The following is a 27,997-nucleotide window of genomic DNA, read 5'->3' as shown; positions in this document are numbered from 1 at the left end:
TTTTCCTGTTTCACAGCTAGTCGTGTAACATATTCATACTCATTCATGCAGCAGGAGAGTCACCTGCTCTGCCGTCACTGGGGACAGAAGTGTTACTGACTAACTTCCCCTAAAAGAAGTAGCTGTAAGTACGAACAATATGCAGTAAGAGCTAAGCAATATTATCTATTATGTTGTGAAGAAGACAGTGAAGTTCATTTAAATAGCTAAGGCTGTTAGTATTGGCTGCCTGATACCTGTAAGTCTGCACTACAAATATATGTTCACATAGACTGATGGCAATGTACTACAGACTAAATATGCTGTTTTTTAAATGTTACTTAATATTTAATGTGATTTAAAGGGTTTTAATGTTGTTGTTTGTCATCTGCATGTCTTAAATTTCTGGGGAACTTGCTTTTTTCTTCTAAGCAACAGCAGATTTGAACTAGTAGTTCAGTTGATATTCTGTATGAACCTAATTTCCTGGTTATTGTGGGTTTGAATGATGGGATGAGCTGCAGGTAGTTTCTTCCAACAGTCAGGGCAGACATCAGGTCTGTGTAAGGCCTTTCTTTTTATTTGTCTGTACATAAGGGAATAATCAGGTCTAATGCTAACACTTTCAGAAAGAGCATGCCAGCTCTTTCCCTCTGCTGGCTGTAGCTTCACATCAAGTAAAGCAAATAAGCCTATTTCCCTAAAATTCAATGTCTTGAGTCAGCAAGTTTCCTGTTTGTTTAATTACCCTTGAGCTTAAATAAACTAGTTCCTCTATTAGGATTAGTTTTTACTAAATATGTACGTTAGCTTGGGAAGAGAAGGAGGTTGACCTGTCATACCCCCCCCGAAACTGCCAGTTATGTTACAGCTTGTGATGCTACAGTAACTTGTTGTTTGTATGTGTAAATACATATTACTAATTACTTTACTTACTATGATATTTTATTTGTGCAACCTGATTTAGTAAATTATTAGCTAACAGCAACTATAGAAGAACTTTAAACACAAAATTATTGAAGTAATGGATTGACAAATAGCCATTACAACCAAATCCAGATATGTATTGTCTCACAAGTGGATTTCTGTCTGTAGCAAGCAGTAATAATATTATTTCTCACATTTTTCCATTGGTGTTGGAGGGGAACTGGTGTAACTATGTGGATTCTGTTTGAAGTGTGGGTGTGTCTGGTGTGTGTATTGTCCAAGAAAACAATGACTAATACACCAAGCACACACAACAGTGCAGGGTGTATAAGTCCTGAATTTCAAGATGTGCATGGTTCCACATATTTACACAGTTACGTCATTACATAATAAATACACACGTAAGAAGGTAGTCAGCTATGTTTTTACTTTGTTTACTTTTCATTAAATGTATTTTCATAGGTAAATAATATACTTTTTAGACAATTAACAACACTTTTAATACATTATGGAAGTTCAGGTAGAAAAAGTACCTGTGACTGTACCTTTGTGTTTGTTCTGTGGCTATAAATATAAAAACTGCATGCACTTCCTCTATAAAAGATCTACCCGAGCAACTGATCACCTAACTTCCTTTTTTATTAATTTTTTTTGTTCTGCAGACAATGGCCTCCTCTGGTAACATGTTACCTGAAAAACAGTTCCAGTGCACCATCTGTCAGCAAGTGTTCACCGACCCGGTCACCACTCCCTGTGGACACAACTTCTGCCAGGCCTGCATCCAGAATGTGTGGGACAGCAGTGAGGTCTGCCACTGCCCCACCTGTAACAAATCATTCACCTGCCGGCCTGAAATAAGCATCAACACAGCCTTCAAAGAGCTGGCGGATACATTTAGGAAGATTATAGTCTGTTCGTCGGCTTCACCGCTGTCCGCAGCCAAACCAGGTGAGGTGGTGTGTGACGTCTGCGCTGCGACGTCCCTGCAGGTGAAGGCCCTGAAGTCCTGCCTGGTGTGTCTGACCTCGTACTGCGAAGCCCACCTGGAGCCTCACCAGAGAGTCGCCACCTTGAAGATCCACAAGCTGATTGAGCCGGTGAAGAACCTGCAGGACAGGATGTGTAAGAAGCACGAGAGGCTGCTGGAGATGTTCTGCAGGGACGAAAAGAAGTGTGTGTGCCAGTTCTGCACTGAGACGGAGCACAAAGATCACCAGTATGTTACAATACAGGACGAGAGTGGGAAGAGAAAGGTACAGTATATTCTGTATTGTAAGGGTTTAGGCAGTATGGGTTGCTGAAGAAATTGACCTATTTCCATGAACCAGAAAACTTCATTAAACAGCAAGAACAAAAACAGGAAAGTCTGAATTATAGACAAGAAAGTTGCAATAATACCGTCTTTTGAATAGATGTAAAACTGCTCAGTGTGTGTAAAAGTAAAAGGTTGACAAATACAACATTACAAATAAAGTGCCATCTTTACCCACTGCACTTCTCTGTTGTAGTTTAGATATTTAGTTTTGGGGTTGTTTTTATTAAAGATCCAGGGCTGTAAGACATAATGTCTCTAGAATTAGGCCTTTTTATGGTTATTATAGTGTAGTTAATATAGTATGTGTTTTAATAGCAACCCTAAAATTAAATTTAAACAAGAAAGAAAATCCCAACTGAACAATGATGTTACCAAGAGAGAAACAAAAAAATATCACAGAGTTTTACAGAGTTTTCATGTTGAAATAGTTAACCTCTACCTTTAGTGGTGGGCAATGCAAGATTAGACAATAACAAGATTTCATGAAATCCTGTTTATTTTCTGATACACATTCCACATTTACAGTCAGAGTGTAATTTGCTAGTGCGGCAGTGACAAACTTACAGCTTTCCAAATGAAGGTTTCAATTTATGTTCTGTTCTTTAGATCCAAATCAAGAAGACAGAGGAAGATTTTCAGCAGATGATCCAGGATCGGCTGAAGAAAGTGGACGAGATCAAAAACTGTCTGAAGCTCAGCACGGTGAGCCCAGATGGAAATGTTAATCGCTGACACAAAGCATTTGGATTGTTTGTCTTCTTGTTGGAATTCATCTGGTGATTTGGAGTTATTATTGAGCATTTTATTATCAATGCCTGCTGTCTCACTTGTTTTGTAAATGAGACCAATGATCAATTATTTCTTTACTGGCCAACCTTAGTGATGCAACATGATGGCAAGATATTCCCAGTTTAGCTTCAACAGAGCTTGATAGCAGATTGTATTTTAGCCATTTAAAACCTGAATGGAACAATAAACATCTAATCTGATGTGTCAGTCATGCAATACAGCTACAAAATTTTTTTAAAAGTGGTATGCCTTTTTACTTAATTAGAAAACATTTTCTTGCATTTGGCTGTAGTCTGTGGGTGTATTTGTTTCATATATTTACACATTTATGTTCACATTTTACATCTGCCAGATGAGCGCAGAGAAGGAGATGAAGGAGAGCGACCGTCTCTTTGCGTCTTTGATTCGCTCCATCAAAGAGAGACAAACCGAAGTCAACACGGAGATCAAGGAGAAGCAGAAAGCAGCAGAGGGGAGGTCAGAGGAGCTCATCAGTGAGCTGCAGCAAGAAATCACTGAACTGCAGAGAAGAAACAATGAGCTGGAGGAGCTGAGGAACACTGAGGACCACCTGCACGTCTTACAGGTTACAATCAACCTAAATGTTTTACAATTAGATTAAAGAAATTGATCAAAAATACATCTTTTGGTAATACTTTTTTCACCATGATAAGGAGGAAATGTCTGGAGAAAGCTGAAACTGAATATTTATATTTCTTGTTTTCTGTTTTTCTTCTAAAAACTCTATGGGTCAAAGTAGGTCGACCCCCCTGGCAGCTCTCTTTCTAAAACAATGCGCTACTCAAATTCACACACTAATACTCAAATTTCTTCTCCCTCTGGTAGAGGTCACCCTCTCTTACGTCACCTCCCCCCACCAGGGCGTGGATGGAGATCGGCGTCCACCCTGAACTCTGTGTTAGGACAGTGAGAAGAGCACTGTCTAAAGTGGAAGACACCCTGAGGAAAGAACTGAACAGTCTAAAGAAGGAAGGTAAAGCGAACCGAAAAAGTCCTGTCTGGGTTCACCAAATATTACAGTCAAACGTTTCATGTGTCTAACTAAAATGTCACATCAGAAACTAATAAAACGTTTTTATCTTCCTGGCAGAGATGAAAAGGATGCAGAAATATGCAGGTAAGACCTCATTCAACAGCTTTAGGTAGTTTCTACTACATTAAACCTAATTTTGAAAGTCACAATGATAATATATTTCAGTAATTTGAAATTTGACTAAAGTGTAAAAGTACATATGTCTAGCTTTATGACAAATAGAAGTATAGTAGTAGTAGTAGTAGTAGTAGTAGTAGTAGTGGCAATAGTAAAGTAGTACATATTCCTGATGTTTTTCCCAAACTAAAAGTTTATCTCTGGATGATTTGGAAGTAGATGTGATGGTATTTGTAACAGATTTTGTTAACTTTAACTACTCTCATCTCATCTCCCTAGTTGACGTGGTTTTAGACCCGGACACCGCCCATCCAAACATTGTCCTGTCAGCTGATGGGAAGCAGGCGGGCCGTGGCGAGCTGCTGCACATCGTGCCTGACAACCCCCAACGCTTTGACCCCGTCATCTGCGTTGTGGGCAAGCAAGGCTTCCAGTCCGGGAGGATCTACTTCCAGGTCAGTGTCTTGCTTGATGATTTATTATAAATCACAGTGGAGCTGAGATTTCTATGTCCATTTTGTTCCATCATCAATCAGGTTGCAGTGGGAACAAAGACCTTCTGGGACCTGGGCGTGATCAAAGAGTCTGTCAACAGGAAAGGGATGATCACCTCCAAGCCGGAGAACGGCTATTGGACGGTGCGGCTGAGGAGCGGGGACGAGTATCGTGCTTTGGACTCCCCTTCGGTCCTTCTTTCCCTCAAGGAGAAACCGCAGATTGTCGGGGTATTTACGGATTACGAGGAGGGGACTGTGTCGTTCTTTAACGTGGAGGCCAGGTCTCACATCTACACCTTCACCGGGTGTTTGTTCTCGGAGAGGATCTTCCCCTTCTTCAGCCCGGGTGTTTGCGATGAAGGGAAGAATACAGCGCCACTGGTTATCACAGCTGTTAACCATGAGACTTAGACTTACTTTGACTTTGTTTTGAAGCTGCAAGAAAAACTCTGACTTGCAGAACTGATCAAGTATTTAATATTAAAGTATCTGGGTGTCTACTGTACAAACACCAGCAGTTTTCAAAGATCTGAATGTCCCACACAAAACAAGTTATCACAGCCTTGAAGCTTTTCCCCCTAATATGATATAAGGTATAAGGAATAGCTTTTGTAAAAAAAAGTTTTTGCACTGCAGTGTAAAAAGATGCATTCAGAGCCTGGACTGTTGTATCAGATAATCGGTTAGAGTTCTCTAACCAGCCGTGATATTAAAGCTGATGTTCACACACTAAGCCGACCACAATCAGAACTGCTGCTTTAATAATCCAAACAGTAGTATTATTAAGCATTTTACTATAGAAAGAAGGCCTATAGTCCTAATAGTAATAGTCAGAGGACAATCTGAATCATTTGTGTTATTAATATACATTATATTGATCTCAAACAAAACAGCATGGCTGGAAAATATGTTTTTGGGTTCATGTTCACCATAATAATACCAAATGCTGAACTTCAATGAATCCCCACGTCGGTGCAAAATTATACCTGACATGTTTATGGTTGTATTGTGATGTTGGCTCTACAGCCACAGGATAGCACTGTACCTTAAATTTGCAAAGCAGATTTTTAACTGAAGTTAGAAATGACATAGGTGCTGATTTACTTTTTATTACAGCTTTAACATCAATGATCAGTCATGGTTATCAGTCTAACAAAAACATTGTAAGAATAATGCCTGGACAAGCATGCTTCAATCAGTGTGTGATTATTTGTTTGAATTAAAGAAGGATTCATTATTTTACTCTTGGCCCTGAAACCTTTTCTGTTTTGCAAAACCTTTGCATCAGTCCAGACAAACCTTTCATGTTTCCATGTGCTTTGCATTCTTAGAGTCCATTTTGCACACCATGCAAGGAGCATTTAGAAGGAAGCTTTCAGCAAGAAACATAAATAACCAATGCAACATGTGCTGTATAGCTGAGTTTACTCATAAACAAATGCTTACAGCCACATTAATGGATCAATGGGCCGTTCTTTGAACACTGGTGGTTGTACAATGTGTAAACACAACTGTCATCACCTCATAAAGTGATAAACAATCAACTATTCAGCAGTTCTAGAAAATATTATCATTCATTTGGAGTCATGTTTCTGGCTACCTGATGGATGACCAATGTCCAATAATCACTCTCCTTTTAGCTCTGGTTTGGTCTCCAAACTCCTGAGGAAAATAATGTGGCAGCTGCTAAATGTTCCACCAAACAGTTAGCTAGTTACTATTTCTAGCTCTTTTTAGCAGGCATGTAGCATGCCGTGTGTGTTTTGGGAGCCCTTTTCTGTGGTAGTGAGAATGAACCAAAATGTACCAAAACAATGAGCTGAAAGATGCTTAAGTGCCCTGTAGAGCAGAAGCAAACTGCAAAGTCAGGTGATAATTCTCGTGGGTTTGTCCCATTAAACATTAAAATCCATTTGGTTAACAGCAGCTAATCTTTTTCAGAAATAAAAGCACATATTTTCATCATCATGTGAATTTCCAGTGGGTTGGTAGCGTAGGGAAAATTTTCCAGGAGAAATAGGGCAGGCCACCTGTTTTGAATGTACGTGATGTGTTGCTTTAAAAGTCAGAATAGAAGAAACAAGAGAAGACTGCCCCCAAAGAGATCATCTGCGACTCTTCTCCGTCACAGGTGAGTTTTATTATCATTACAATTACATTATTAATGATAGATTGAATGGTGGTCATTTTTTCCTAAATTTGTCTAGAATATCTTGACCTTTCTTCAGACTTCTTTTCATTTTTTTATAGAAAACACAGACAATGGAGAGGGGAATGTTTGGCATATTGGTACTCTCAGGTGAGGCAGTGATTAAAGATACTCAAAAAAAGTGCATTTGAGATGAATATTCAAATCAACCGTACTCCCTGAAACCTTCACTTTTGCGTTGTCCGCAGCCCTGTGCGAGTTCACACCCTGTCTTCATCATCGTCAGTACCACTTCAACAATGAGCCCAAAACTTGGCCTGAAGGCCAGAAATATTGTAGAGAGAAACACACCGATTTGGCCTCTGTCAGCGACGAGCACGACCTGGAGGAACTAGCTGGTCTGATTCACTCTGATGTTCCACATGTATTCTTGGGTTTGTACAGAAGTTGGGGGTGGTCAATGTCAGATGCTGATGACTACAAAGAGGGAGAAGTGGCCTACTGGAAGTGGGCCAGTGGTCAACCCAAAACACATTACTGTGGTAGCATAGGATCGACTGGAGAATGGTTTGCTGCAGACTGCAAGAGCAATTTGAACTTCTTCTGCTACAATGGTAAGAAAATGATACACTTTATATTTTTTAATGGTGATAGGATGCTTTGTGGTCTAAATACAGTGTTTATTAAGTGTGGAAGCAACTTTCTTTGTCAAAGAAATTCATTCCATCATTGGCAGCTAGTTGAATTTTAAGATGGTGTATAGTCACAGGGTTTGTGTAAATATGCTTCAAGGCTTTAAAGTAACATAAATTATCAGTATTTTTACGTACATCAAATTAATAAAGGGGTTGCTTGCAGTGATATATATATATATATATATATATATATATATATATATTAATATATATGAGAGACCAAGTAAACGACTACAGTTGGTGAACAAAGTAGAGCATTTAGCAGCTAAAGAGCAAAATATTTCCTTCAGGAGTAAAACTCTCAAGAACTGCATGATTTACTTCACATAGACACTTTATTTTTTCAATGTTCTACCATTTTGTTCTTAAATTCACAGTTGGATACCAGCCCATATACCGTACTTTGGACGAACATTATTAGCTTATGTCAATAATCTGACAGATATGTTGTGCATCCCTAAATGAGCATCGAACTCTAACTGAACATTGATTGAACAGCTGATGTCATTTGCAGGGTCCACCACTGATATTTCTCAGAGGTTTACTTTGGGGAATGGCTTCATGAACTGGCTCGATGCTCAGGCTTACTGCAGGAAACTGCACACAGACCTGGCCAGAGTGCGGAACCAGCTTGAAAATGAACAGCTGCAGAGGACTGTGAACAACAGCCCGGTGTGGATTGGGTTGACGGGCATGTCCTGGATATGGTCCGATGGGAGCGAACCCTCATTCACACCCTGGAGACTGATTCGTGGACTCGGTGACTGTAGCGTACTTATGGTCAACAGCGACCCTCTTGTAATGAAAGACCTGAGTTGCGATGAAAAACTGCCCTTTTTTTGCTATACTGGTAAATATCTTTTTCTGCCATCACACCCTATGATATTTTTTCATTATCTTTATCTTTCAATAGTTTTAGTAGTAGTAATTAGTTACTAGATATAGTCATAGGTATAGGTATAGTTTTTGTTACTTTTAAATGTCTGTTTCAGTTCTCTTATTAATGCATGCAGCTGTCAGCTATATTATTTTAGTGTTGCTGTGGGCCAATACAAATGTAACAAGTTATTTATACTCCCAACCACCCAGAGGGCAGCAACGAGTAGCATTCCTACCTGTAAGCTACACTTAGGCTGTGTTCAGACTGCAGGCAAAAGTGACACAGTACCTTGAACACTGCTTTACAGCTGTGTGTTTGAGGGTTCATGTATGGGATTAACAAAAAAAAAAAAAAGAAAAAGATCAGGCATGCAAAGAAAAACTAAGAAGAAAAAAATCATAAATGCACCTAGCTTTGCTCTGTCCAAAGGAAAAAAATATCCTTACTACCAGAACCTTTAAAGCTCACCAATTAACACATTGGGTTAAATGTCTCATCTGTTTAATTTTAGAGCTGCACAATATGGTAAAAACATCCTATATCTTATTTTGACAGATACTGCGATTGCAATATGATTCACAATTAGTGTGGGAATTATCAGTTTTGCATCACACATTTAATTTTCACTGAAAAAAAATATGATGGTATGAAATTTATTGGGATCTGTACCAAACAAACATGTAGAGAACAAGACTTGTAGGCCAGGGCATCTCTTCTCTTTTACCTTTATTGAAAAATGTTAGCTCCTGCCATTTGGATGTTGCGCTCTACCATATTGTTATATAGATAATGTATTAATTAATTGTGCAGCCCTATTTAATTTGTACAAAAATGAAAGTGTAAGATTTATGAGTAATTATGAGCTGGACTATATAACTTCTCATCTCTTGGAACTATTCCTCTAGGTATTAAAAAATATTGTTCCCTCTTTTATTCTTGCCAGATCCACGGAGGAAACACTTAATGAGACTGCAGCTGACTGCTGACGACCAGTCTGTGGACATTAAAGACCTGGCTGTGAGGGAGGCAGTCTTGAAATGGGTGACCACTTTTCACATTTAACCTCTGAGCAATTTCTGACAGCTTGTATGATGTTGAATACACAGATCTTCAATTTAACCTTTTATATCCCTTTTCTGTTGGTATAGGTGGAAAGGAAGCTGAGAGATGAAGGTGCATCTGAAGATGTAAAACTGAGCTGGTCGAAGCTTCCAAAGAAGGAAAAAGACACAAATCAAGAACAAACAAAAACTATTCAAACTGTGGAAGGAGAATGTCTTCAATGATTCGTTTTATGTTGTGCATTTTCCTTTTAGCTTGTTTGAATATCTGCATGAAAATATTTCTTTTTTTTAACATAGTACATAGTACAGTGCCAGAAGTCTGAATTACATTAAAAGTTCTGTTCATTTCAATGACTCTTATGCATAATCAAAATTATTAAGAGTTCAGGATATCAGTTTTGTTTCCCTAAAAATGTATATTTGTTAAGAAATGACCCCATTTATTCTCTAAATATTATTTATGTATGTTTGCCCTTTTAGTAAATGTTACTCGTAGATGAAGAACGTATATTTTCTCTAAAAGAGAGACAAATATGATGGATGTAATGACAATTTGTTGTGATGAATATCAAATGTTTGTACAAAGAGAGGTTTTATTTGTCCAAGCAGTGAGAAAATTTTTTTAAGCCTCTACTTTGCATCCAGATCAATTATAGAAAATAATGGAATAATTCAAATAAGTTAAATGATGAGTCTGCTCTTGGGGGGATATATTCTTTGAAACTGACCAAAATAATTCAATCTTTCTTGACCCTGATTTGCTTTTATTGCATTGAGTAAAGTATAATATTGTACGTTTTAAATAACTTGACAACCATTCCTGTTTTGATATCTTATTCATTCTGTATTGTTGTGTTGTATTCATAAACTCTCCATTTGTTAACAAGTTATCCTCTTTTTCTCATGTGTGCTTGTTGTATGATGGTGTACTTACATTTGACACTGCTTTGTTTTGTTTTGTCCTTTTTGCCCGCTCTGTGGGTCGTCTCCAATTCAACATCTACCATCTCTAAATTATTGAGGATACAGCCAAACTATTTTTCTTGGCACCACATGCAGGAAACTTCCCTTAAATGTGGTTTTAACATTGGTTGGGACGATGGTTTGGTTAGTTTAGCAATATCTTGGTTTGTCGCCAATATTTCACCAATGTACCATGTACACTGATCAGCCATGACATTATGAGGGCTGACAGGTGAAGTGAATGACACTGATTATCTGGTTATCATAGCTCCTGTCAGTGGGTGGGATATATATGGCACCAATAACAAAAAAAGAAAACAGGTATCGTGGTTTGGGTTAAAGGTATGTCTTTGTTAAGTTTAGTGGACATTTGTCGTCATGGTTACAATAATAACCACTTGGTTAAAGGCAGGAGAAAGACTGTGGTCATGCTTAAATGAAATTAACATAGACCGATTGAAATGGGAAACTAACAGTAGCCTACTGTGTTCCACATCCACCTCGACCTCCTCCCTATGCAGACTGTCACCTGAATTCCTCCTTTGTTTCTGATAGACAAGAGTCATAACTACTTTAATAGAGTTTGTCAATTGAAGGTTAATATAACAGACCTGATGCTGATTGCAGTGCTGTTAGCCCGAACAATGTTTCTACTTCAACAGTTTCAAAATCAGTTCTAGTCTAGTGCAGAAATACCAGATGACACAATATTCAGATACTCAGTAGATCTTTATTGTTTGCAAGCAAGAGCCATCATCAGCATCACACAGATATGACTGAGGAGAGGCAGTACTTAGACACAACACACATAGCCAACAACAGGATGTACATTATTTCACTCAAGATACTATTCAACCTTACTTTACTTGGTCTTGACATTTTCTTGGCTTTAAGCACATATATCTATGTATTTAGTTTCCCAACAACATAAAACATTGTAATGTAATGGTGGACTATGCTAGCGAAAGCAGAACAATATTGGAAAAACTTGATTATAAGAATTTCCCTCACACACAGTCGATGGCATCTGAGATCAGTGAAGTGGAGTCATTGAATTCTCACATTCCACTGACTAGAAAACCACTGAAGGTGGTTGTGTAGCCGGACGCCCAAATACGATTGTCTGGACTCAGGCGCACTACTGAGTATCTGAATATTGTGTCATCTGGTATTTCTGCACTAGACTAGAACTGATTTTGAAACTGTTGAAGTAGAAACATTGTTCGGGGTAACAGCACTGCAATGAGCATCAGGTCTGTTATATTAACCTTCAATTGACAAACTCTATTAAAGTAGTTATGACTCTTGTCTATCAGAAACAAAGGAGGAATTCAGGTGACAGTCTGCATAGGGAGGAGGTCGAGGCGGATGTGGAACACAGTAGGCTACTGTTAGTTTCCCATTTCAATCGGTCTATGTTAATTTCATTTAAGCATGACCACAGTCTTTCTCCTGCCTTTAACCAAGTGGTTATTATTGTAACCATGACGACAAATGTCCACTAAACTTAACAAAGACATACCTTTAACCCAAACCACGATAACTGTTTTCTTTTTTTGTTATTGGTGCCATATATATCCCACCCACTGACAGGAGCTATGATAACCAGATAATCAGTGTCATTCACTCCACCTGTCAGCCCTCATAATGTCATGGCTGATCAATGTACATGGTACATATTATATATTGGCGACACTGACAAAGACCAAACCAAGATATTGCTAAACTCACCAAACCCTGGTCCCAACCAATGTTAAAACCACATTTAAGGGAAGTTTCCTGCATGTGGTGCCAAGAAAAATGGTTTGGCTGTATCCTCAATAATTTAGAGATGGTAGATGTTGAATTGGAGACGACCCATAGAGCGGGCAAAAAGGACAACACAAAACAAAGCAGTGTCAAATGTAAGTACGCCATCATACAATAAGCACACATGAGAAAAACAGGATAACTTGTTAACAAATGAAAGTTTATGAATACAACACAACAATACAGAATGAATAAGATATCAAAACAGGAATGGTTGTCTTAAAAGAGATTTAAAATACGTACAATATTTTGATACTTTTGACTCTAATGTCAATAAACACAAGCCACAATCCAGAGGTCCAATCTGATGTTAAGATTTGTTGAATTATTTTTGGTCAGTTTCAAATGAATACATATTCTCCCCAAGAGCAGCCTCGTCTTTGATTTTAACTTTATTTTAATTATTCCATTTTTTTCTATAATTGATCTGGATGCAAAGTAGAGGCTTAAAAAAATGTTCTCACTGCGTGGACAAATAAAACCTGTCTTTGTACAAACATTTGATATTCATCACAACAAATTGTCATTACATCCATCATATTTTTCTCCCTTTTAGAGAAAATATGCGTTTTTCATCTACGAGTAACATTTACTAAAAGGGCAGAGAGTTGTCCACAGACTTGTCGTCAGCAGTCAGCTGCAGTCTCATTAAGTGTTTCCTCCGTGGATCTGGCAAGAATAAAAGAGGGAACAATATTTTTTAATACCTAGAGGAATAGTTCCAAGAGATGAGAAGTTATATAGTCCAGCTCATAATTACTCATAAATCTTACACTTTCATTTTTGTAAAAATTAAATAGGGCTGCACAATTAATTAATACATTATTCAATTCAATTCAATTCAATTCAATTCAATTTTATTTGTATAGCGCCAATTCATAACAGAAGTTATCTCAGGACACTTTTCAAATAGAGCAGGTCTAGACCGAACTCTTTAACATTAATTACAGAGGCCCAACAGTACCACCATGAGCAAGCACTTGGCGACAAGGGCAAGGAAAAACTGCCTGTTAAAAGGCAGAAACCTAGGACAGATCCTCCGGCTCTAGGTGGGTGGTCGTCTGTCTCGACCAGTTGGGGTGAGAGAGAGAGAGAGAGAGAGAGAGAGAGAGAGAGAGAGAGAGCGACAGACAGACAGACAGGTGCACAGCAACAACAGTATTGGCAATGGCAGTCAAGCAGGACCATGGCAGGAGGCTCCACCAGGATCCACGAGAACCTGCGAGACGAGAAAGCACAAGAACTCCGGGGAAGAAGTGGAGTTAGTAACATGCATTAAAGGGACATGAATGAGTGCAGAAAGAGAGAGGAAGAGAGTAGCTCAGTGCACCATGGGAAATCCCCCGATAGTCTAGGCCTATAGCAGCATAACTAAGGGATGGTTCAGGACTCACCTGATCCAGCCCTAACTATAAGCTTTATCAAAGAGGAATGTCTTAAGCCTACTCTTGAATGTGGTGAGGGTGTCTGCCTCCCGAACCACAACTGGAAGCTGGTTCCACAGGAGAGGAGCTTGGTAACTGAAGGCTCTGGCTCCTGTTCTACTTTTAGAGACTATAGGAACCACAAGTAGCCCAGCATTCAGAGAACGTAGTGTTCTAGTGGGGTAATAGGGTACTATGAGCTCTTTAAGATATGAAGGGGCCTGACCATGAAGAGCTTTATAGGTGAGGAGGAGTATTTTAAATTCAATTCTACATTTTATAGGGAGCCAATGCAGAGTAGCTAGTACAGGAGAGATGTGATCTCTTTTTCTAGTTCCTGTCAGTACTCGTGCTGCAGCGTTCTGAATTAATTGGAGCGTTTTAATGGACTTATTGGGGCAACCTGATAATAAAGAGTTGCAGTAATCCAGCCTTGAATCCATTATCCATTATCTATATAACAATATGGTAGAGCGCAACATCCAAATGGCAGGAGCTTACATTTTTTAATAAAGGTAAAAGAGAAGAGACCCCTTGGTCTACAAGTCTTATTCTCTACATGTTTGTTTGGTACAGATCCCAATAACTTTTATACCATCTTATTTTTTTTTCAGTGAAAATTAAATGTGTGATGCAAAAATGATAATTCCCACACTAATTGTGAATCATATTGCAATCGCAGTATCTGTCAAAATAAGATATAGGATGTTTTTACCATATTGTGCAGCTCTAAAATTAAACAGATGAGACATTTAACCCAATGTGTTAATTGGTGAGCTTTAAAGGTTCTGGTAGTAAGGATATTTTTTTCCTTTGGACAGAGCAAAGCTAGGTGATTCCCCCCCTCCGTTCAGGCTTTATTGCTCAGCTACGCTAACCACCTGCTGGATGTCGCTTCATGTTTAACTGAGCAGTGATAAAAAGAGTATCATCTTCTCATGTAACTCTCAGCAAAAATTTTCATATTACAAATTACTATTAAATGATGTTTTATAACTAGGTTCAGGAACAAAGACCACGCCCTGCAATCATCTCATTTCCGCTCAAAACTTACTTAAGCACACCTTATCCGTTCACTCCCTCCTTGACTCATTTCCCACATCCCTCCCACCCAAACCCTTTCTTTTTCTCTCCCTCTCTTATCCAAATACAGGAACCACTGGGGCTCTCTACAAGAGATACGAAGAGACAGTTCCCCCACTCAGTGTCTCGCAAACCCACTCAGTTCCCTCTTACATCGCACCGAACCGCTCCATCCATTCATCGATCCACCAGCTGACCTTCATTCCTCCTACCTTCATTCCTCCGACCTTCATTCCTCCAACCTCATCCATCCCTCATCCCTCGAACCTACCTTCATCCCTCGAACCTACCTTCATCCCTCGAACCTACCTTCATCCCTCGAACCTACCTCCATCCCTCATCCCTCGAACCTACCTTCGTCCCTCACCCCTCAGTATACCTCATCGGTTCACATTTGTTCATTATGTGCAATAAACTTTTCTTATTTCACACTTGATGGCGTTGTCGTTGTTAGTGAAACTATTAAATAAATGTATACCGTGGCTACAAAAGATACTACTTCTGTTAGTATATCAGGAATATGGGATTCATTTAGTCTGATTTTGGTTGCTTTCTTTTTTTTGGTTTGAATTTATTATTTGTTTCTTCTTAGTTTCTCTTTGCATGTCTGATCTTTTTTTTTTTTTTTTTAGTTAATCCCATACATGAACCCTCAAACACACAGCTCTAAAGCAGTGTTCAAGGTACTGTGTCACTTTTGCCTGCAGTCTGAACACAGCCTAAGTGTAGCTTACAGGTAGGAATGCTACTCGTTGCTGCCCTCTGGGTGGTTGGGAGTATAAATAACTTGTTACATTTGTATTGGCCCACAGCAACACTAAAATAATATAGCTGACAGCTGCATGCATTAATAAGAGAACTGAAACAGACAAAAGTAAAAGTAACAAAAACTATACCTATACCTATGACTATATCTAGTAACTAACTACTACTACTAAAACTATTGAAAGATAAAGATAATGAAAAAATATCATAGGGTGTGATGGCAGAAAAAGCTGTTAATATTAATGTTAATCACTGCCTCACCCGAAAGTACAAATATGCCAAACATTCCCCTCTCCATGGTCATAAGAAAATAAAAAGGATGTCTGACGAAAGTTCAAGATCTCCCAGACAAAATTAGGAAAAAAGGACCATCATTCAATCTATCATTAATAATGTAATTGTAATGATAATAAAACTCACCTGTGACGGACAAAGCAGATGATCTCTTTGGGGGCAGTCTTCTCTTGTTTCTTCTATTCTGCCTTTTAAAGCAACACACCCCATATATTCAAAACAGGTGGCCTGCACTTTCTCTCCTGGAAAATTTTCCCTACGCTACCAACCCACTGGAAATTCACATGATGATGAAAATATGTGCTTTTGTTTCTGAAAAAGATTAGCTGCTGTTAACCGAATGGATTTCAATGTTTAATGGGACAAACCCACGAGAATTATCACCTGACTTTGCAGTTCACTTCTACAGAGCGTTGTCGCATAGAAATAGCAACTAGCTAACTGGCTGGCTAAACTTTCTCAAAATAATGACGTATTATCAATAACATCGTCACTTGAATTACTCCTTTGTTTCTGATAGAAAAAAGTCCTAACTGCTTTAATAGTGCTTGTTAATTGAAGGCAAATCTAACAAACCTGATGCTGACTGCAGTGCCCGTTTAAAGATGAGTTCTAGTCTAGTGCAGAAATACCAGATGACACAATATTCAGATACTCAGTAGATCTTTATTGTTTGCAAGCAAGAGCCATCATCAGAATCACACAGATATGACTGAGGAGAGGCAGTACTGAGACACAACACACATAGCCAACAACAGGATGTACATTATTTCACTCAAGATGCTATTCAACCTTACTTTACTTGGTTTTGACATTTTCTTGGCTTTAAGCACATATATCTATGTATTTAGTTTCCCAACAACATAAAACATTGTAATGTAATGGTGGACTATGCTAGCGAAAGCAGAACAATGTTGGAAAAACTTGATTATAAGAATTTCCCTCACATACAGTCGATGGCATCTGAGATCAGTGAAGTGGAGTCATTGAATTCTCACATTCCACTGACCAGAAAACCACTGAAGGTGGTTGTGTAGCCGGACGCCCAAATACGATTTTCTGGACTCAGGCGCACGTACACCTGATCGTTTTCATTCAGCTGCAGGAATGCTGCATTTCCTGCGTTATCAGCACTGCCTGGATTCTTTTCAAAGGCCTCGACAATGCAGCTGTCACTCTTCATCAGTTTCAGGGCTGATTTAGAATTTGCTCCAGCATGGTAGAAGAAGGTAAAATAATAATAACCTGCAACAGGAGCTTTGAAGATACCTGAGAAAACAAAAGGGTATTCATTAAATTCAAAGGTTTTTGGAAAGCTTTCAGAAAACTATTGGGGAAACAAACTTCTTTTACCTTAAAAGGTTTGAGTGGATCAAATTGAAAGTTCAAAGAATGAATAGAATTACTATTGTTATTGTAAGCATTGGGACAGGCATAGATAATGTACTCTGAACAGATAAGAAAAAGTAAAATTTTATCAGGTACGTGGTTTAAACATTAGATTATTTTGTCACCAATAGGGTGTTGTACCGTTCCTTAGACCTCACTCTTACCATTTGAATTACATGAATCGCTACTCGGTATAAAAATAATAAGGTGGAAGTTCATTAACCAACCCTAGTTTGCAGTTGAAGTTGAACGGTTGAATAAATGTTATAGATAGTGAGAAGTTACACCCCTAAAACACAGACCATAGAAAATACTCTTAAACATGTTAAATGAACTGAAATTAAATGGAATAAAATTGATCTAAAATTTGCATTAAAATACATTCAAATCTACATTTAAGATTGAGACAGATCTCCTGATTGTTGAAACAACAGGTAAGTTAAAGGAAGACATAATAAAGACATATAGACATACAAAATATGTATTAATTAGAAAATATTGGTTATTGGAGTTTTATTGGTCTGGTATTGCACTGGTAATCAATAGGTAGATTACTGATATGATTTATGGTACACAGATACAGTATATTTATTTAGTATGTAAAATGTGTCAACATAACTCAAACCAAACAGATAGATGATTCTAAGTGTGGCTGCAGGTGATGTATTTACCTGAAGTGCCGTCGTAGGCATTACCAATGTTGGTAATCACTTTGTTGTAAACCACTGTTGTGTCTGCTTCAAAGGGTCCAAGGTTACCACCTTTATCTGCCACTGCAGTGAACATGATCTTTGTACCTATGTTTAAAACAAACAAAACTTTATATTATGTAATATCTATCACCAGATAATCTAACAACAGGAGGCATTGGAGAGGATGTAGTTTTGAGCTTTAATTCACTTTTTGCAGTCTTTGAGTTTACAGCACAGATCAATAAATACCTGTTTGTCTGAATCTATCTATCTATCTATCTATCTATCTATCTATCTATCTATCTATCTATCTATCTATCTATCTATCTATCCATCTATCTATCTATCTATTTATTATTTAACAAATTGTCACTTTTTCTGTTTCAAATCCAGTTTCTATAACATTTTTCCACATGTTAGTTAAGTGAGGCCACCAACCTAAAAGTGACTCTGTAATTAATTCTTCATTTGTCTTTAAAGATAAAGTTTCACTCTACCTGACATCTCTGTTGGTTGGTCACTTCTGTTGGGATGGTCGACAGACTGTTTCTCTCTCGTCCTTGCTGCGTCTCTGAAGCTGTGAATCATAAGATCCCTGAAGCTGCTTTTATGCTGCTGTCAGGCACCTCCTTTACCCAATTCCAGAGAATCTGTGGTGAAATACTTATGGCTGTATAGATTTCTGATGTATTTTAAACGCGCACCTACTTGTTTGCTGACATGCAGAAGTTTCACAAGACTATTACTATTATGCTATGTATCAACATTAAGTGGAATGATGGAAATATCTTGGTCCACTATCGTTATACTTCAAATAAACTAGTAAAATTTTTTTTTTTTTTTTTACAGTTCCTGTTTTTGCTGAAATACTGACCCAACAATGAAAAGTAAAACTATTCATTATGCAGTAAGAAGGTTCTCTGTCACTGTTATACACACCAGACACTGACAGTCAAATACACGACTCAAAACAGGTTTTAGATGTAAATCAGTTCTTTTTCACTGAAGCAAGGTTCGATACACGCGTATATCTACAAAAAGGCAAACAAGTCCATAAGGGGAAAGGAAAAAAGGCTAATCAAAAGACAGGCAAAAATACAGACAACCAAAGTACATTAACAGGAGAAATACTGCTGTTAATAATAATTAATTTTTAAGATTATATTATTAATCTTAATTAATAGTCTTTGACACACATAGATTTACTTGGGCGGGCCGCCGGTATATTAACAGTCAGGGACCCGTTTCAGCATTTCGCAAAGAAACAGAGAGAGAGGTGTTATCTGGTGGATTTGTTTTACAAGCACGGAGCAGGTAAAGCAACAGTTTCGTTAACGCCACTTCATAAAACGTACTGCTGGGGGCGCCCGGTTAGCTCAGTGGGTAGAGCTGGCGACCCGTGTACTGAGGCTGAGTCCTTGCTGCAGCGGCCCAGGGTTAGAATCCGACCTGCGGCCCCTTGCTGCGTGTCATCCCCTCTCTCTGCCCCCCTTTCCTGTCTGTCTTCAGCTGTCAGTATCATAAAGGCAATAAAAGCCCCAAAAATACTTAAAACACTAAAACAACAAAAATAAGGTAGAGAAGGGGAATATGTTGCAAATGGTGCCGGCCAATATGTAAACTTGTCTATTCATGATTCGTTAATTGTTTGAGTTTTAACACTTGATATACAATGTTATTAAGAACAGTTAAATAAAGACATATCAGTCTGAATCTTATACTGTATTGTCACATGCCTCATTTACCCAGTTCCAGAGAATCTGTGGTGTGGAAAATCTCAATGGCTGAATAGATTTCTAACGTATTTTAAACGCACACCTACTTGCTTGCTGAAACAGAAGTTTCGCCAGACTATTTTAAAAATCAACAGCAGCAAACAGCTTTTTGAGGAATAAGGCAGTCATTTTAAGTAGCTTTTTTTAAAGTGCATCAATATTAAGTGTACTGATTGATATGTTTTTTTTTTCCTGTCTTTGTTTTTGCTGAAATACTGACCCAACTATGAAAAGTAAAGTATTCATTGTGCAGAAAAATGGTTCTGTGTCACTGTTATATACATTTTTTGGGGGGGGATGTGTTTGGATTAATATTACTAATGAAAACATACTTATGAATATTATATTCCAATATATCAGATTATGTAACACACAATAAACCGGTGGATTACTCCACAGCACAAGAGCTATAGTAGGCGTTAGTGAGTCGGGGCAGTTGCCATAGGCTGGGCTCCATTTAGGTGTGGCACCAGCAAATGACATGAGAAATGAGAAATGTTTTCCTGACAAGAATACATTTCTCAAAGAGATGGGGGCTGCACTAACTTGTTCACTGGTTTGCAGATGTGCCACCAGACATTGAGTAATATCTTCAAATATTTCTCAGTTCAGAATTAATAAGATATCAAAACAGGAATGGTTTTCTTAAAAGAGACTTAAAATATGTACAATATTTTGATGCTTTTGACTCTAATGCCAATAAACACAAGCCACAATCCAGAGATTACATGTGTATCGAACCTTGCTTCAGTGAAAAAGAACTGATTTACCTCTAAAACCTGTTTTGAGTCGTGTATTTGACTGTCAGTGTCTGGTGTGTATAACAGTGACAGAGAACCATCTTACTGCATAATGAATACTTTTACTTTTCATAGTTGGGTCAGTATTTCAGCAAAAACAGAAAAAGTGAAAAAACAAAAAAAACGTATACACAAGTTTATTTGAAGGATAACGATAGTGGACCAAGATATTTCCATCATTCCACTTAATGTTGATACATAGCATAATAGTAATAGTCTTGTGAAACTTCTGCAAATCAGCAAACAAGTAGGTGCATGTTTAAAATACGTTAGAAATCTATATGGCCATAAGCATTTCCCAACACCACAGATTCTCTGGAACTGGGTAAAGGAGGTGCTTGACAGCAGCATAAAAGCAGCTTCAGGGATCTTATGATTCACAGCTTCAGAGACGCAGCAAGGACGAGAGAGAAACAGTCTGTCGACCATCCCAACAGAAGTGACCAACCAACAGAGATGGCAGGTAGAGTGAAACTTTATCTTTAAAGACAAATGAAGAATTAATTACAGACTCACTTTTAGGTTGGTGGCCTCACTTAACTAACATGTGGAAAAATGTTATAGAAACTGGATTTGAAACAGAAAAAGTGACAATTTGTTAAATAATAAATAGATAGATAGATAGATAGATAGATAGATAGATAGATAGATAGATAGATAGATAGATAGATAGATAGATAGATAGATTCAGACAAACAGGTATTTATTGATCTGTGCTGTAAACTCAAAGGCTGCAAAAAGTGAATTAAAGCTAACAACTACATCCTCTCCAATGCCTCCTGTTGTTTGATTATCTGCTGATAGATATTACATAATATAAAGTTTTGTTTGTTTTATATAGGTAAAAAGATCATGTTCACTGCAGTGGCAGATAAAGGTGGTAACTTTGGACCCTTTGAAGCAGACACAACTGTGCTTTACAACAAAGTGATTACCAACATTGGTAATGCCTACGACGGCACTTCAGGTAAATACATCACCTGCAGCCACACTTACAATCATCTATCTGTTTGGTTTGAGTTATGTTGACACATTTTACATACTACATAAATATACTGTATCTGTGTACCATAAATCATATCAGTAATCTAACTACTGATTACCAGTGCAATACCAGACCAATAAAACTCCAATAACCAATATTTTCTAATTAATACATATTTTGTATGTCTATATGTCTTTATTATTTCTTCCTTTTACTTACCTGTTGTTTCAACAATCAGGAGATCTGTCTCAATCTTAAATGTAGATTTGAATGTATTTTAATGCAAATTTTAGATTAATTTTATTCCATGTAATTTCAGTTCATTTCACATGTTTAAGAGTATTTTCTATGGTCTGTGTTTTAGGGGTGTAACTTCTCACTATCTGTAACATTTATTCGACCGTTCAACTTCAACTGCAAACTAGGGTTGGTTAATGATCTTCCACCTTATTATTTTTATACCGAGTAGCGATTCATGTAAAATGTCAAATGGTAAGAGTGAGGTCTAAGGAACGGTAAACAACCCTATTGGTAAAAAATAATCTAATATTTAAACCATGTAAAGTAAAATATTACTTCTTCTTATCAGTTCAGAGTACATTATCTATGCCTGTCCCAATGCTTACAATAATAATAGTAATTCTATTCATTCTTTGTACTTTCAATTCGATCCACTCAAACCTTTTAAGGTAAAAGAAGTTTGTTTCCCCAATAGTTTTCTCAAAGCTTTCCAGAAACCTTTGAATTTAATGAATACCCTTTTGTTTTCTCAGGTATCTTCAAAGCTCCTGTTGCAGGTTATTATTATTTTACCTTCTTCTACCATGCTGGAGCAAATTCTAAATCAGCCCTGAAACTGATGAAGAACGACAGCTGCATTGTCGAGGCCTTTGATAAGAACCCAGGCAGTGCTGATAACGCAGGAAATGCAGCATTCCTGCAGCTGAATGAAAACGATCAGGTGTACGTGCGCCTGAGTCCAGACAATCGTATTTGGGCGTCCGGCTGCACAACCACCTTCAGTGGTTTTCTGGTCAGTGGAATGTGAGAATTCAATGACTCCACTTCACTGATCTCTGATGCCATCGACTGTATGTGAGGGAAATTCTTATAATCAAGTTTTTCCAACATTGTTCTGCTTTCGCTAGCATAGTCCACCATTACATTACAATGTTTTATGTTGTTGGGAAACTAAATACATAGATATATGTGCTTAAAGCCAAGAAAATGTCAAGACCAAGTAAAGTAAGGTTGAATAACATCTTCAGTGAAATAATGTACATCCTGTTGTTGGCTATGTGTGTTATGTCTAAGTACTGCCTCTCCTCAGTCATATCTGTGTGATGCTGATGATGGCTCTTGCTTGCAAACAATAAAGATCTACTGAGTATCTGAACATTGTGTCATCTGGTATTTCTGCACTAGACTAGAACTCATCTTTAAACGGGCACTGCAGTCAGCATCAGGTTTGTTAGATTTGCCTTCAATTAACAAGCACTATTAAAGCAGTTAGGACTTTTTTCTATCAGAAACAAAGGAGGAATTCAAGTGACGATGTTATTGATAATACGTCATTATTTTGAGAAAGTTTAGCCAGCCAGTTAGCTAGTTGCTATTTCTAGCTCTTTTTAGCAGGCATGTAGCATGCCGTGTGTGTTTTGGGAGCCCTTTTCTGTGGTAGTGAGAATGAACCAAAATGTACCAAAACATTGAGCTGAAAGATGCTACAACGCTCTGTAGAGCAGAAGCAAAGTCAGGTGATAATTCTCGTGGGTTTGTCCCATTAAACATTGAAATCCATTTGGTTAACAGCAGCTAATCTTTTTCAGAAATAAAAGCACATATTTTCATCATCATGTGAATTTCCAGTGGGTTGGTAGCGTAGGGAAAATTTTCCGGGAGAGAAAGTGCAGGCCACCTGTTTTGAATAAATGGGGTGTGTTGCTTTAAAAGGCAGAATAGAAGAAACAAGAGAAGACTGCCCCCAAAGAGATCATCTGCTTTCTCCGTCACAGGTGAGTTTTATTATCATTACAATTACATTATTAATGATAGATTGAATGATGGTCCTTTTTTCCTAATTTTGTCTGGGAGATCTTGAACTTTCGTCAGACATCCTTTTTATTTTCTTATGACCATGGAGAGGGGAATGTTTGGCATATTTGTACTTTCGGGTGAGGCAGTGATTAACATTAATATTAACAGCTTTTTCTGCTATCACACCCTATGATATTTTTTCATTATCTTTATCTTTTAATAGTTTTAGTAGTAGTAATTAGTTACTAGATATAGTCATAGGTATAGGTATAGTTTTTGTTACTTTTAAATGTCTGTTTCAGTTCTCTTATTAATGCATGCAGCTGTCAGCTATATTATTTTAGTGTTGCTGTGGGCCAATACATATGTAACAAGTTATTTATACTCCCAACCACCCAGAGGGCAGCAACGAGTAGCATTCCTACCTGTAAGCTACACTTAGGCTGTGTTCAGACTGCAGGCAAAAGTGACACAGTACCTTGAACACTGCTTTAGAGCTGTGTGTTTTGAGGGTTCATGTATGGGATTAACTAAAAAAAGGAAAAAGATCAGACATGCAAAGAGAAACTAAGAAGAAACAAATAATAAATGCAAACCAAAAGTAAGAAAGCAACCAAAATCAGACTAAATGAATCCCATATTCCTGATACACTAACAGAAGTAGTATCTTTTGTAGCCACGGTATACATTTATTTAATAGTTTAATAGTAATTTGTAATGTGAAAATCTTTGCTGAGAGTTACCTGAGAAGATGATACTCTTTTTATCAGTGGTCAGTTAAACATGAAGTGACATCCAGCAGGTGGTTAGCGTAGCTTAGCAATAAAGCCTGAACGGGGGGGGGGATCACCTAGCTTTGCTCTGCCTTTATTAAAAAATTTTAGCTCCTGCCATTTGGATGTTGCGCTCTACCATATTGTTATATAGATAATGTTTCAATAAATTGTGCAGCCCTATTTAATTTGTACAAAAATGAAAGTGTAAGATTTATGAGTAATTATGAGCTGGACTATATAACTTCTCATCTCTTGGAACTATTCCTCTAGGTATTAAAAAATATTGTTCCCTCTTTTATTCTTGCCAGATCCACGGAGGAAACACTTAATGAGACTGCAGCTGACTGCTGACGACAACTCTGTGGACATTAAAGACCTGGCTGTGAGGGAGGCAGTCTTGAAATGGGTGACCACTTTACACATTTAACCTCTGAGCAATTTCGGACAGCTTGTATGATGTTGAATACACAGATCTTCAATTTAACCTTTTATATCCCTTTTCTGTTGGTATAGGTGGAAAGGAAGATGTAGGACCTTGTCCTCGTCTTCCTCTACAAGAGACGCTTTATCAGTCTCTTGATTCAACAATCATCATATTATTTTGATTATGTTCCACCAGGAGAGTTTTCAAGGCCTCCTCTTTCCCCTTCACCTTTTTGACCCAGGAGGGGAGGTGAGACTGTGGCGCCGACAGTATCCTGCACCAAGAGCCTGGTTCTTTTCAGATTCTCAGATGGGATCTCTAGGTGTCAATTTGCTTTATCCTCTTCCACAGATCAGAACGACACCCTACACCTAAAGTGGATCGTGTGTGATAATTAAGTGCCTTTTTAGTTGTAAATTCCTATGGAATAGACATGGAATGTGTTTGCATCTCCTTGATCTAAATTGTATCACCTCCAGAGAGAAACTCCTCTGGAATCCACATCTGGTATTCTGACACCCCTTCCTCTAAAGTGTAAATTACGATGTTTTCTTTTGATAGTGGACATTCCAATCTAGGAAGCAGTAACAACAGTTGCACGGATATAGATTTAGTTCTGTTGTAGTATTATGTTAAAATTTCATCTTCTCAAAATTAACAGATTGCCATCCAGCATGAGAAGATCGCAAATGTAATGTTTGTCTGATGTTTCTGTCTTCAGATTGGACTAAATTACAAAATCATGTGTAAAATGCTTGAATGTTTGATTGAGCCACAGTGCCACCTTTTGGTAAGATTCTGGTATAGCATAAGGTATCTTCAAAACAGATTTTGTTTTATAGTTGTGTATTATTCCAAACGGTAAATGCCTGACACACAATTTTATAACAAGAATTAAGCTAACACTATATGAAATATGTACAATCCATTAGTGTTGCTTCATATGCATGTTTGTGACATTTTAACTAGGTCTGCTTTTATTTTTACATCAAGTAATTTCGGTTATGTTATGTTAAAACATGTAAACTATGTATTAAGTCATGGTGGGTTCTGTGAATGGTGAATTAGGATTTCGAAACTTTAAAACACGATAGAAGTGAGTTAATAAAGTTACGAATATCGAAATATCGCTAAAGGAAGTGACGCGATTAGCCTTTCCGGATACGCCTCCAGACTAAAACATATATAATATAGACCTCTCTTACTTTTACACTTCCAAAACTCTCTTCTTAAATCTACGTTGGATCCATTCGTTATTTTCTTTCGTTCTACTTTGATTTCGTACGTTATTTTACTTCGTTTGAGACACGTGTTGAATTTTTCCTCACGTAATAATTTGCGGCGCTGAAGTACTTTTTAGTACTTTTATTTTGAAGGCTCAAGACACGAACAAAGTTAATTCTTTTATAAGTTTTTTTAATTTATATATCTTGACAAGTATTGTCGCCCGATTCACAGAAAGTGAATTTAGTTTAATTCTTGGACTTAGTGACTACAGAGGATTCGCAAGGCCAGCGTTTCGTCCTACAGTTATTTTAGACAAGAAGTTGGATTAGGTTATAATCAAAGCCAAAGACCAACCACTCTGAGGAACTTTTCTTAAGACATTGATCACAAGCCAAAAGGACATCACTGTGGTTGACCGCTCAAGGAGACGTATAAACGTTTAAGCCGGACAAAGACATTATCTTTGTATTATATTTGTTTACATTATCATTTCATGTTATTTACTCTTCATTAATTTAGTTAATAAACATATATTACCGTATGTCCTTGTCTGTGCAGGTTTGATTTGATGCGGGGAAATCGATGAATCGTGTAAAAGAAATCACTACTTCAGAAATATTGAGATTAAATATAGATTTTGAAATTTGATAAATTGATTTGATTAGATCTGTGGAATAATTTCCTCCGGATTACTCCAGTAGCTAAACAACGGAGGTGGTGCCCCATTTACGAGTGTATTATTAATCCCCAGTGATTACCTTTCTAATGAAAAAGTAGTGTATCCCCTACAAGATGGATCATAATAGATGTACTTATAATAACTGAACGCAAATCAATTTGTTTTGGAGAAGTCCAACACATGAAACATTACTTTTTAGAACTGTATGGACATTGTAATTATGAAGTGAGTTTGGAGACATTTCAGACTGTGATCTGAAAAGGCCTTAAATGTTAACATACCATTTTTCCGATATAGGAGTTGAGCTCTCGTGTTGATGCTGGTTGTGAAGGCCTCAATCTTCTTACACAAAGCTTGTGGTGTGCCTTGATGGTCAATTTCTCCTGACAAAATTGATTGCAGGTAGCGTCAACTTCACAAACGACACAAATGTTTCTCCATGTCAGATAATGTTTCACGTTCTTACCATCTGCCCATTCTTTTACTTCTTGCACAAATTCTTCCACAGTTTGTTCACCCAGTTGATGCTGGGCTTTCAGGGTTTCCAGGTCCCCAATCGGGATATTGAGAGCTTTAGATGTCTAAAATGACAAAATTATTACCATAAGCTAAAAGTCAGTACAACGTATACAGTGTACAAATGCAACTCAAATCAGGCAAATGTTGTAACTATCATGTATCACAAGCCTATGTGCACAAAACTGTATGTGTGTTTCATTGACCTACACTGTGCCATTGCACCAATATTGTTTCTATTTACCTTATGGTATCTCTGGGAAAGTCCAGTAGCCAGGTTTGGACATTTCTGCTGGTTCCATCTTATGGCCAGGAGTGTCAGCATGTCATTGCGTCCTGCAAGTACACAGAGATGAGTTCTGTAAAGATTCACTTGTAATAATATAAATGTCTTTTATTCTGTATACAGAGGTACAATTATACAGCACCTGCTTTTGACATATGCTTTGTGGTGACTGATATCCTGCAGAGGGAAGCATTACATTGCTCTACTTCCTCCCCTAGTGTTTTATCAGCACCTTCTTGGTTTGCTACTCCATTTCACCTGGAGAGAGGGACCCAAACATAAACATCAAGGGAATTTAGTACAGCAGAGACCTCAAGCAATGCCCAACAGTCACTTTTAATTCAATTAAAACCTAATCAAAAATCAAACTGTCACCCTTCCACCAAGTTGTGTGTACATTAGTGGTAAACCTCATGAGTAATCTTGCTTACAAACAAACATACACAGACAGGTGCAAAATAATATCCTTGACAAAAGTAGATGTGTCAATTAAGGGCTGTTCACATCAACAACTATAACAATACAAATGTTAAATAATCTGTTAAGTGATAGTTAAACATTACACATTTATATGCATCATTTATAGGATTGCAAGTCATTAGATAAA

General features: G+C 37.6%; 4 protein-coding genes and 1 long non-coding RNA gene across 14 annotated transcripts in view; 3 read left to right on the top strand and 2 right to left on the bottom strand.

Moving 5' to 3' along the window:
* Window positions 1–20: 20 nt before the first annotated feature.
* Window positions 21–5,920, top strand: LOC127364374 (E3 ubiquitin-protein ligase TRIM39). Of its 2 annotated transcripts, none has more exons than XM_051401848.1 (8): window positions 21–124; window positions 1,569–2,159; window positions 2,828–2,923; window positions 3,363–3,596; window positions 3,857–4,004; window positions 4,122–4,148; window positions 4,461–4,636; window positions 4,718–5,920. In XM_051401848.1, exons 2-8 carry the CDS (start codon window positions 1,572–1,574, stop codon window positions 5,087–5,089), a joined length of 1,641 nt encoding a protein of 546 aa, XP_051257808.1. In that variant the 5' UTR covers window positions 21–124; window positions 1,569–1,571; the 3' UTR covers window positions 5,090–5,920. The 2 variants fall into 2 exon arrangements, with proteins under 2 accessions (XP_051257808.1, XP_051257809.1); XM_051401849.1 differs by having other exon boundaries at window positions 45–238.
* A 135-nt stretch (window positions 5,921–6,055) lies between these two features.
* LOC127364377 (C-type mannose receptor 2-like) lies at window positions 6,056–25,711 on the top strand. 7 transcript variants are annotated; one of them, XM_051401857.1, is made up of 6 exons: window positions 6,056–6,809; window positions 6,929–6,977; window positions 7,076–7,441; window positions 8,037–8,372; window positions 24,567–24,664; window positions 24,772–25,711. In XM_051401857.1, the coding sequence occupies exons 2-6, from the start codon at window positions 6,941–6,943 to the stop codon at window positions 24,787–24,789; spliced, it is 855 nt and encodes a 284-aa protein (XP_051257817.1). In that variant the 5' UTR covers window positions 6,056–6,809; window positions 6,929–6,940; the 3' UTR covers window positions 24,790–25,711. The 7 variants fall into 7 exon arrangements, with proteins under 7 accessions (XP_051257817.1, XP_051257815.1, XP_051257818.1 ...); XM_051401855.1 differs by lacking the exons at window positions 24,567–24,664; window positions 24,772–25,711 and adding exons at window positions 9,346–9,443; window positions 9,551–10,051 and having other exon boundaries at window positions 6,938–6,977; XM_051401858.1 differs by lacking the exons at window positions 24,567–24,664; window positions 24,772–25,711 and adding exons at window positions 9,346–9,443; window positions 9,551–10,051 and having other exon boundaries at window positions 7,272–7,441.
* LOC127364384 (complement C1q tumor necrosis factor-related protein 2-like) lies at window positions 11,140–18,502 on the bottom strand. 2 transcript variants are annotated; one of them, XM_051401866.1, is made up of 4 exons: window positions 18,383–18,502; window positions 17,865–17,990; window positions 16,830–17,073; window positions 11,140–11,518 (listed from the first exon to the last, which is right to left on the bottom strand). In XM_051401866.1, the coding sequence occupies exons 1-4, from the start codon at window positions 18,471–18,473 to the stop codon at window positions 11,488–11,490; spliced, it is 492 nt and encodes a 163-aa protein (XP_051257826.1). In that variant the 5' UTR covers window positions 18,474–18,502; the 3' UTR covers window positions 11,140–11,487. The 2 variants fall into 2 exon arrangements, with proteins under 2 accessions (XP_051257826.1, XP_051257825.1); XM_051401865.1 differs by lacking the exon at window positions 11,140–11,518 and having other exon boundaries at window positions 16,451–17,073; window positions 18,383–18,501.
* LOC127364383 (complement C1q-like protein 4) overlaps window positions 20,802–27,997 on the top strand; it is a 20,631-nt gene continuing 13,435 nt past the window's right edge. Inside the window, exons 1-3 of one of the 2 annotated variants that reach the window (XR_007885011.1) lie at window positions 20,802–20,923; window positions 21,302–21,427; window positions 22,219–22,695. Coding sequence is in view for 1 of the 2 variants with exons in the window: in XM_051401864.1 (XP_051257824.1) it covers window positions 20,833–20,923; window positions 21,302–21,427; window positions 22,219–22,493 (492 nt within the window). In the remaining variant the exon portion in view is untranslated. Of the gene's footprint in view, window positions 20,924–21,301; window positions 21,428–22,218; window positions 22,842–27,997 lie in introns of those variants that run through there. The other variant, XM_051401864.1, reaches the window with a different exon arrangement.
* Window positions 26,875–27,997, bottom strand: part of LOC127364385 (uncharacterized) — a 4,150-nt gene continuing 3,027 nt past the window's right edge. Inside the window, exons 7-10 of the long non-coding RNA XR_007885013.1 lie at window positions 27,533–27,648; window positions 27,349–27,440; window positions 27,055–27,169; window positions 26,875–26,971 (exon numbers count right to left, since the gene is read on the bottom strand). This is a non-coding gene — a long non-coding RNA (uncharacterized LOC127364385). The remainder of the gene's footprint in view (window positions 26,972–27,054; window positions 27,170–27,348; window positions 27,441–27,532; window positions 27,649–27,997) is intronic.

This window comes from Dicentrarchus labrax, unplaced genomic scaffold (assembly GCF_905237075.1).
Source record: "Dicentrarchus labrax unplaced genomic scaffold, dlabrax2021, whole genome shotgun sequence".
NCBI classification, from domain to species: Eukaryota; Metazoa; Chordata; class Actinopteri; family Moronidae; genus Dicentrarchus; species Dicentrarchus labrax.
This window is presented reverse-complemented; position numbering and strand designations above follow the sequence as displayed.

What these genes read in the sequence shown, in the direction of transcription:
- LOC127364374 (XM_051401848.1), top strand. Translation starts at nt 1,572, where the DNA reads ATGGCCTCCTCTGGTAACATGTTACCTGAAAAACAGTTCCAGTGCACC. An exon ending in ACGAGAGTGGGAAGAGAAAG is followed by an intron (nt 2,160 to 2,827) that starts GTACAGTATATT and finishes TCTGTTCTTTAG; the next exon opens with ATCCAAATCAAGAAGACAGA. An exon ending in CCGGGAGGATCTACTTCCAG is followed by an intron (nt 4,637 to 4,717) that starts GTCAGTGTCTTG and finishes ATCATCAATCAG; the next exon opens with GTTGCAGTGGGAACAAAGAC.
- LOC127364377 (XM_051401855.1), top strand. Translation starts at nt 6,941, where the DNA reads ATGGAGAGGGGAATGTTTGGCATATTGGTACTCTCAG. An exon ending in GAACTTCTTCTGCTACAATG is followed by an intron (nt 7,442 to 8,036) that starts GTAAGAAAATGA and finishes TGTCATTTGCAG; the next exon opens with GGTCCACCACTGATATTTCT. An exon ending in GCCCTTTTTTTGCTATACTG is followed by an intron (nt 8,373 to 9,345) that starts GTAAATATCTTT and finishes TATTCTTGCCAG; the next exon opens with ATCCACGGAGGAAACACTTA.
- LOC127364384 (XM_051401866.1), bottom strand. Translation starts at nt 18,473, where the DNA reads ATGATTCACAGCTTCAGAGACGCAGCAAGGACGAGAGAGAAACAGTCT. An exon ending in TGCCTACGACGGCACTTCAG is followed by an intron (nt 17,074 to 17,864) that starts GTAAATACATCA and finishes TTGTTTTCTCAG; the next exon opens with GTATCTTCAAAGCTCCTGTT. An exon ending in GCGTCCGGCTACACAACCAC is followed by an intron (nt 11,519 to 16,829) that starts CTTCAGTGGTTT and finishes CTACACAACCAC; the next exon opens with CTTCAGTGGTTTTCTAGTCA.